We start from the raw sequence: 9,471 nt of genomic DNA, 5'->3' as shown, positions 1-9,471 counted from the left end.
CGTAAAGCAAGAGAACTATTTGCCTCACCTTAGATAAGCATATGTGCTCTTAAACTACTATGAATCTTAAATTGATGCAATAATTTTGAGACTGCCATTTAATAGTTACAAGTTTAAGTAACTTTTTTTTTTTTTTTCTTGAGATGGAGCCTTGCTCTGTTGCTCAGGCTGGAGTGCAGTGGCACGCTCTAGGCTCACTGCAACCTCTGCCTCGAGACTCAAAGGATCCTCCCACCTCAGCCTCTCAAGTAGCTGGGACTACAGATGCACCACTACACCCGGCTAATTTTTTGTATTTTTAGTAGAGATGGGTTTTCGCCATGTTGCCCAGGCTGGTCTCAAACTCCTGAGTTCAAGCAATCTGCCTGCCTCAACCTCCCAGAGTGCTGGGATTACAGACATGAGCCACCACACCCGGCCCGTAATATCTTTACACATAAATTAATCTTTTATGAGAAATTCTTGGTTGAATGCAATTACAAATTAAGGGAAACTTCTATAAACGTCTACATTAAACATGGAGCAAAATTTAAGCCTGTTTCCTATAATTTTCTGTATCTGTCCTTTTAAAAAGTATGATTTAAGTTAAAGCTGGCACTAGAAAGTATTTCACTTTGGCATGACTGAACTTTGTATCATTTCTGGCTTTCAAAAACAATTTAGGCTGTATTTCCCTTACACAACAACTTTTTATCATTCATTTTCAATGCCTGGGTAATTTGAAAGCCAAACAGTTTCTTGCACAGGGAATGCATTGTCATAAGCTGGGTTTTATTTCAAACTCAATTATACAATGTAGTAATAGTAAATATTAAAATGTAATGCTAACTCAAAACTTGTAGAATGCCTTCACTGAATTTTGGTATAAAGAGTAAACAAAACTTATTCTGCAAAAGGATTAGGAACCTTTTTATGCAAAAATGAGTATTTTATTTTGTCAGCACTAAAAGAAAAAAAAACAAAACCACTGTATTTCTACATTGAGGTGAAAACAATGTTTAAACTTTCTTATCAATCAAATACATTCCAAAAGAAAGTGTGTTCTATGAAGGTTCCAAAACACACTCAAAACACAACAGTACAGGAATCTAATACTGAAAATGACTGTTCTGACAGGGTGTTTAACAAACATAACTTTTAAATTATTAAACCAGGGAAGCAATCCCTTCCTAATAAGTGTGTCAAGAGAGTGAAACTGGGTTTGTTCCATTAATACCCTAACAATTTCATCGTAATACTTTTTACTGCTATGACAGTTTTAAATAAATTTTGCTGTACTTAAAATAGGTTTTGAAAGTGGAAAAGCGTACAAAGTTTCAGATAAAAAGATTAATAGATGCAATTTAAATAAAATTTCCCCTCTTCTCTCATATCAACAATAATCAATTTTAGCAGATAACAGATTGAGCTTTAAAACCCTACTCCCAAAATGAAACCTTCAGTTTTAAATCTTAATCAGACATAACTGGAAAAGATTACTATGTATTTGGACACCTTTTACAAGATTTTGTTTTTGTATTAAAGCAGAAACCAGTTCCTAAACTCTTTTATTCAATTGTATGTCCTGTTTGGACAAATATCAAAAATAGAAGACTGTCACTTTTGCTTTTGTAACTGTGATTTTCACTGCAGTCTTCTATAACTTTTACAGAGTTCATGGTCCCTAATATCTCCCCACCCTCCATTTTTTCTAGGTGGGGAAATGGCTACCACAGTAAACTTCTCACTGATAGTTAGAGTTTCTGGAAACATGTATTGTTTGTTATTATTTAAGAGTGACTCAATTTGGGCACTCTGACTGGATGGTCTACAGGTTTTCTTGTGATGCATACCACAGTCTCCAGCATGAAAAATCCTAGGAACTTGAGGAACCAGCACTTTCCAGAATTTAGGAAGACAAGATACAGTCAAGTATTGAAGAGTCCAGTCCCAGTTATAATCATCATAAGTACAGAAAGTGTCTGTGCACTCGATCAGCTTCTGATAGGCATTCCGGGTCAAGGCTAGACCCATATTGTGCTCTGTGGATTTCCAAGTTTTCACATCCACCTTGTCAGCCATGCCATAGAAACTGCGACTGGCACTATAGGTCCCCAGGGAGAGAACATCACATTCAGGGCACTCTTGCTGCTTCAGTTTCCACATCTTTTTGAAGACATGGTAAAAGTCTGGGGCTAAGTAGTGATCCTCTTCTAGGAAAAGTATAAGGCCAGAATAATCTCGAAGAATTTTTACTCTTTCCCACACAAAATGCAGCTTCCACCACCAGTGATGTTTGGTCTGGGAGAATTTGGCCTCTCTATAATGGCCGAAGGAGTCGGGATACTCAGCATTGATGCACCCCAATTTCAAAGCGGCATTCTTCGGCAGGTCTCTGGGACAATCTCTAGGGTCACTACCTGGAAACTCGTTAGGGTACAACTGAATGCTGAAAGGAAAGAACACCTGTAGAACTGGACAGAAATTCACCCCGGCGATCAGCTGATTGATCTCGGTCGACCAGAAGTCATGGCTAAAGATGACGAGGACGTTGTCAATTCCCTGGGCTTTTCGAAGTGAGTCCAGCAGCAGTCTGAGGTATTCGGGCCGGTTATGCACCTGGACCACCAGCACCAGCTCCCGGGGGGCCCAGGTGCCAGCCTTATCTACATTCCTCAGAGTCTGATCAAAGTTCAGCTGGTACACCAGGGACCGGTACCGCAGCGTCAGGTTGTCCGCCTCGGGCTGGGGGACCGCCGGGACCAGGGGAGCCCCCGACACGTTGGAGACCCTGCGGATGCCCACAGCCACAGAGGGGTGGTCCCCGCCGCGGCCGCCGGCACCCCGCGCGGGTTCGGCGTCCAGCAACGGTGGGGCGAGGGCCTCGTTCTTCCTTTGTCGCCCATTGCTGCTCCAGAGGACGAAGCCGCAGGCGGCCACCACGAGCGTCAGGATTAGCACCTTCCGTTTGTAGATGCGGAACCTCATGGTCTCCAAGGCCGGGAGCGCAGGCGGGCGGGCGCGGAAAGGAGCAGCTGCTTCTGCACGGAAGGGGCGGGCGGGCGGTGGCCGTCGCCTTGGCCTGTCACGGTCGGAACTGGCCCCCGCGGCTGCCCTCGCTAACTCATCCCGGGCCCCGGGGGTCCTGGGGCCCGAGACCTCTCATTTACCCCGCGCCGCCTGCGCTCCACACATCCTCGCCTGGCAGCTACAGCTCGAGCATCGGCGCCGCCGCTAGGAGCCGCGGCTCGGCTTCGTCTCCGTCCTCTCCATTCAGCACCACGGGTCCCGGAAGAAGCTCAGCCGCGGTCCCAACCGCACCCTAGCTTCGTTACCTGCGCCTCCAGCGGCCCTGCGTCCTCTGCGCTCTCATCCTTACAGGGGCCCTAAACGGCCAGAACTGAGCGACGCGGCCTCGCCTCACTCCGGCGGGGACCGTTATGACAACCCGCAACTGCCCCGCGGCACACCGCGGCCCTCCGGCCCACACCCCTCCGGCCCGCCCCTTAGACCGTTGGTTGGTGCTTTCCAGACGCGACCGAAGGCGCCTGACCGCCGTGGCCGGCTGCCTATTGGTTTGCAGTACTGTCGCTCAGGTGCAGTTCCCACTTCCGCCTCTTTCTTCCCTTTCCTGTTAGGCGAGAGCTGCGAAAGGCGAGAGCTGCGAAAGGCCAGGTGTCGGGCGCCGTTTCTCGGTAAGCTAAGAACGAGGCTGTAGCGGTTCCAATAGGAGCCTCCCTTGCTCGGAATCCTGGGTAGGACTAGGCCTTCTTAGGAAAGGGAAGGCGAGACCTATGGCCCTCGCCGGCCTTAGTTCGAGAGCAGGCTTCTCCCTTCAGGAAAAGGTCTCAGGCATGGCGGCTATAGAATCGCGGGGCGCGCCGGCTTGATAAGGACACGTCAGCCCTCGAGGCTGCTGACGGGTGACTGTGCTTCGGAGGGGAAAAGTGATACTACGCTGATGTGGTTCTCGTAGAAGGAACGGGGCGGGTCGTAACCGTAGCTACAACGTCGCGCGCTGCCCCAGCCATTCTCTAGAGCTGGAAAATGGAGGAGGTGGGTGGGGGGAAGGGGGTCAAAGAAACTCTGGTCCTTAACTTCCTTTTCGGAAGAAAATTAGATGAACCGCACTTTTCTTTTGGAGCAGTCACAATAAATTAAACTCATTTCGTACGGAAAACTGACTGTATTGGGTCTCCTAAAGCTGCTGCTGTCGGTTTTCGTGAGTCCTGTTCTATATGAGAAAAGAAGAATGGCTCGGAGCATTGTGAGTTATTTGAGATGTGCAAAATTTGCTGGGCCCAGAGAGACAGCAGTATGGGACTTCAGACACCTCCCCACTTAATGCCTGGCATTTTATTCCTGACTAGCTGCTTCACCCATTATGTCCGCGTTCCTGGAATTTGTCATAAAAAGAATGATGTATAGCCAGTCAATCGCTTGTGTTATTTTAATGTAAATTCTTGGTAAACAATTTAGGAACTGCCATTTTTTCCTCTAAAAACCCACTTCCAACTGCTGCTACTCAGGGCATTTTGAATCTGTGCTCTGGGTTGCAATCCTCAAACTTGCCCCAAATAAACATTCTACTTATATGAATTGTGCCTCAGTTCTTTTTTTTTTTTTGAGACGTAATTCCGCTATTGTTGCCCAGGCTGGAGTGCAATGGTGCGATCTCGGCTCACGGCAACCTCCGCCCCTCCCCACCCCGCCCAAGCGATTCTCCTTACAGATATGCACCACCATGCCAGGCTAATTTTGTATTTTTAGTAGAGACGGGGTTTCTCCATGTTGGTCAGGCTGGTCTCGAACTCCGGACCTCAGGTGATCCGCCCTTCTCGGCCTCCCAAAGTGCTGGGATTACAAGCATGAGCCACCGTGCTCGGCCTTGCCTCAGTTCTTTAGGTCGACAAATTAGTCCTCCAGTAATTTAAACGAAGTGTTTCAAAAAGGTATGTACTTGTATGTGCGTTTATTCATATGGAAAAAGAGTACGTGGTGGATTTATATATTACTCATTTATGTGTACGGTTTTCCTGTATATACTTGTATAGCACTTTCGCTTTTCGGAATGTTTAATGTCTGCTATCTTATTTTAAATATTTTACTACAGTTTTCATCATATAGACAAAACAGCCCTGCTGCAAAGATGGTCAACGTACCTAAAACCCGAAGAACCTTCTGTAAGAAGTGTGGCAAGCATCAGCCTCACAAAGTGACACAGTATAAGAAGGGCAAGGATTCTTTGTATGCCCAGGGAAGGAGGCGCTATGATCGGAAGCAGAGTGGCTATGGTGGGCAGACAAAGCCAATTTTCCGGAAGAAGGCTAAGACCACAAAGAAGATTGTGCTAAGGCTGGAATGTGTTGAGCCTAACTGCAGATCCAAGAGGATGCTGGCCATTAAGAGATGCAAGCATTTTGAACTGGGAGGAGATAAGAAGAGAAAGGGCCAAGTGATCCAGTTCTAAACTTTGGGATATTTTTCTTCTAATTTTGAAGAGAAAATGGTGAAGCCATAGAAAAGTTACCTGAGGGAAAATAAATACAGTGATATTCTTACGCAAACTTTTTGTGGTTTTTACTTATAAATAGAATTCCATGTTTAGTGTAGTCCCACCTCAAACTTTACTAACAAGTTTATATATGTATGAAGGGAAAATACTACTTTACTACTTTTTGTTTTCTGGTCAATTTCAAATGTTGAATGAATTCATAAACATTGAGCAGCTTAGAAGGATCTTTAAGATTTTGCAAGAGAAGGAACAAGATACGCTAGGCTTGTGTATAGCAGGCTGGGTTGGGCAAAGGATGGAAGTTGGGGGATAGTAAGAGCTGACTGCAAATATTCTGTCTAGTAGGGGCCGCTAGCCGGGTAATGTGTTTCCTGTTACACTAGTCAGATTTAGTACTCAACAGCCACGTGTGGCTAGTTTATTGGACAACACAGATGTAAAAGATTTCCACCGCAGAAAGTTCTTTCGGACAGTACTGTTACAGACTGTGGCCTTGAATATAAAAGGATAGTTCAAAATTGACTTCACAATAAAGTTCTCAATCTAGTGAAAGTCCAAGATAGCATAAACTTTGTTTTTTGAACCTCTTAGAACACTCTGGGAGGTACTCAAAAAAAATTTTTTTTTTTTGAGACAATCTGTCACTGTAACCCACACTGGAGTGCAGTGGCACATTCATGGCTTACTGTGGCCTCTCAGGCTCTAGCTCTGTAGGTCCTGCCTTAGCCTTGGAGTAGTTGGGTACTACCATGCCTGGTGAATTTGCCTGGCTAATTTTATTTCTTTTTTTTTTTTAAAGATGGGGTCTCACTCCTGGGCTCAAGCAATTCTTGAGCCTAGGCTGGTCTCAACTCCTGGGCTCAAGCAATTCTCCCGTCTCAGCCTCCCAAAGTGTTGGGATTACAGTGTGCTACTGTGCTTGGCCAGAACTTGACAGTTGGGAAGGTTTAGGAGTTATGACTGAAAACAAGGTTGAAATTCACAATGAAAAAAAGTTGAGCCTTGTAATTATGAAAGGCAAGAAAAGTTCAGTATCAAGTGAAAAACTGGGAAAAGATAGGGGTTATAAGAAGACAAATTTTGCCTTTTGTATATGAATTTAAGTTGACTAAGATACATGGGAATGACAGTAGAGGAATGCAAAGGGCTAGGGTGTGTAGGAGTAACAGATCGTTTGCACATAATCCCAATAACTATTATAGCTGCATTTGATTGTAAAAAAAAATGTAAAAATCATGTATACGAGTTTATTTTTAAATACATCACCATCACTTTTTCCTTTTTTTGGAGACAGGGGTCTCGCTCTGTTGCCCAGGCTGGAGTGCAGTGGCATACTCACAGCTCACTGCAGCTTTGGCCTCCTAGGCTCAAGCTATCCTCTCACCTCAGCCTTCCTAGTAGCTGTAGCTAGGACTACAGGCATGCAGCACTATGCTTGGCTAATTTTTGTATTTTTTATAGAGACGGAGTTTTGCCTTGTTGCTCAGGCTGGTCTCAAATTCCTGGGCTCAAAGGTTATCTACCCATTTCAGCCTAAAGTGTTGGGATTACAGGCATGAGCCACCTCACCTGGCCTACCATCACTTTTTAAAGAATGTTTTAATTCAGCTATTTTGTAATATTTATGGACAATCCCTCACCAACCTACGAGTTTAGAAAATCCTAAAATACTTAGGGAATTCTTGGTTTTAAAGACCAAAAGTAAATTAACTAGAATACAGTAGCCTGGGCTTAAAATCTGATTTGGGTTCATGGTACTTCTCTCGTAGGGTGATTTTTAAAGATTAAATGCTGCTTATAAAACACCTGGAACGGCTGAGTGCAGTGGCTCATGCCTGTAATCCCAGCAGTTTGTGAGGCCGAGGTGGACGGATCACTTGAGGTCAGGAGTTCAAAATCAGCCTGACCAACATGGTGAAACACTGTCTCTACTATACAAAAATTAGATGGCCAGGCGTGGTGGCTCATGCCTGTAATCTCAGCACTTTGGAAGGCCGAGGAGGGCGGATCATGAGGTCAGTTTTGAGACCGGCCTGGTCAACATAGTGAAACCCTGTCTCTACTAAAATACAAAAATTAGCCGGGTGTGGTGACACACGCCTATACTCCCAGCTACTCGGGAGGCTGACGCAGGAGAATCACTTGAACTCGGGAGGCAGAGCGGAGGTTGCAGTGAGCCAAGACCACGCCATTGCACACCAGCCTGGGTGACAGAGCAAGACTCCATCTCAAAAAACAAACAAAAAAAACTGCATCTACTCAGGAGTATCAGAACTTTCAAAAAAGAAAAAAAAATGCCCCAAATAAACATTTTAGGAAGATAAAGGCGGTAAGGTAATTATTTTGTAAGAAATAATCTTACAGAGACCCTGCTAACAAGCCCAAAACAGCAATTACATTAACACTGGAGAGGGCTTTTCTCCAGTAACTTTTATTCTTTCCTTTGTTCACAAAAACCAGGCTGAGGTTACTGCAATGTTCTGGTGGAGAGGCTGACTTGAGGTAGGTCGGTGGGAATGAACAGAATGAAAAAGTTAATACTGGTTCTATTTTCCATGAGTCTTTCAAGTTGGTTATTTTTCCATTCCTTATGCCCTAGTTCACGTCATATTTTTTTGAGACAGGGTCTCCATCTGTCACCCAGGATTGAGTGCAGTGGCATGATCTTGGCTCACTGTAATCTCCCATGCTCAAGTGATCCTCCCACTTCAGCCTCCAGAGTAGCCAGGACCACAGGCGTACACCACAATGCTCAGTTAAGTTTTGCATTTTTTGTAGAGATAGGATTTTGTCTTTGTGCCCAGGCTGGTCTTGAACTCCTGGGCTCGAGCAATATGCCCACCTCGACCTCCTGAAGTGTTGGGATTACAGGCATGAGCCACTGCACTGGGCCCAAATCACCATTTAGCTGGTGTATTGCCACTACTTTTAAAATCAAAAACATTAAACATTTTGTCATTTAATATGACAAAAATAATATATTAAACATTTTTGTCATATTATGTGACAAAAATAATTTAAAAACCCACCCTAATAATACAAAATGTAATCAGCAAAAAGTAGCAATTTTTGGCGGGGCACGGTGGCTCACTCCTGTAATCCCAGCACTTTGGGAGGCCAAGGCGGGCGTATAATGAAGTCAGGAGTTCGAGACTAGCCCGGCCATCATAGTGAAACCCTGTCTCTACTAAAAATACATAAAAATTAGCCGGGTGTGGTGGCACACACCTATAGTCCCAGCTACTTGGGAGGCTGAGGCAGGAGAATCGCTTGAACCTGGGAGGCGGAGGTTGCAGTGAGCCAAGACCATGCCGTTGCACTCCAGCCTGGGTGACAGAGTAAGACTCTGTCTCAAAAAAAAAAAAAAAAAAGTAGCAATTTTCTGTTCCCTTTCCCATCCCACCCAATCCCAAGGCACGGTGACTCAAGCCTGTAATCCCAGCACTCTGGGATGCCCAGATGGGTAGATCATTTGAGGTCAGGAGTTCGAGACCAGCCTGGCCAACATGGTGAAACACCGTGAAAAATACAGAAAGTTAGCTGAAAAATACAAAAAATACAAAAAATTAGCTGGGTATGGTGGCATGCGCCTGCAACCCCAGCTACTCAGGAGGCTGAGGCGGAAGTTGCAGTGAGCCGAGATTGCGCCACTGCACTCCAGCCTGGGAGACAGAGACTCCATCTTAGAAAAACAAAAACAAAAAAAGAAATCACAACAACTACTATGGGAACATTTTAAAAAATTATAAAAGCTAAAGTCTTTCCTGAAACAATTCCTACTTTTTGCTTGGTAAATGTAAATTCCACATGTAGAATAATGTATCTGAAAAACACAAAAAGTGGTATGCTTAAAAACTTACATATAATTTCATAATAAACAAGTTTTCACTATAATTTAGGACATATTAGTCCTCCAACAGATATTTTCTGCATACAGAAACTCAGATGTGTTTAACTGGGATCAATATCTGTTTAAC

General features: G+C 44.6%; 2 protein-coding genes across 2 annotated transcripts; one reads left to right on the top strand and one right to left on the bottom strand.

Moving 5' to 3' along the window:
- Nucleotides 1-907: 907 nt before the first annotated feature.
- MGAT2 (alpha-1,6-mannosyl-glycoprotein 2-beta-N-acetylglucosaminyltransferase) lies at nucleotides 908-3,674 on the bottom strand. Its single transcript, XM_004055135.5, has 2 exons — nucleotides 3,188-3,674; nucleotides 908-2,990 (listed from the first exon to the last, which is right to left on the bottom strand). The coding sequence occupies exon 2, from the start codon at nucleotides 2,965-2,967 to the stop codon at nucleotides 1,624-1,626; it is 1,344 nt and encodes a 447-aa protein (XP_004055183.1). The 5' UTR covers nucleotides 2,968-2,990; nucleotides 3,188-3,674; the 3' UTR covers nucleotides 908-1,623.
- RPL36AL (ribosomal protein L36a like) lies at nucleotides 3,528-5,546 on the top strand. The gene is made up of 2 exons (XM_063697838.1): nucleotides 3,528-3,674; nucleotides 5,093-5,546. The coding sequence occupies exon 2, from the start codon at nucleotides 5,129-5,131 to the stop codon at nucleotides 5,447-5,449; it is 321 nt and encodes a 106-aa protein (XP_063553908.1). The 5' UTR covers nucleotides 3,528-3,674; nucleotides 5,093-5,128; the 3' UTR covers nucleotides 5,450-5,546.
- Nucleotides 5,547-9,471: the final 3,925 nt, after the last annotated feature.

The sequence above is a fragment of the Gorilla gorilla genome, chromosome 15 (genome assembly GCF_029281585.2).
Source record: "Gorilla gorilla gorilla isolate KB3781 chromosome 15, NHGRI_mGorGor1-v2.1_pri, whole genome shotgun sequence".
Lineage (NCBI taxonomy): Eukaryota > Metazoa > Chordata > Mammalia > Primates > Hominidae > Gorilla > Gorilla gorilla.
This window is presented reverse-complemented; position numbering and strand designations above follow the sequence as displayed.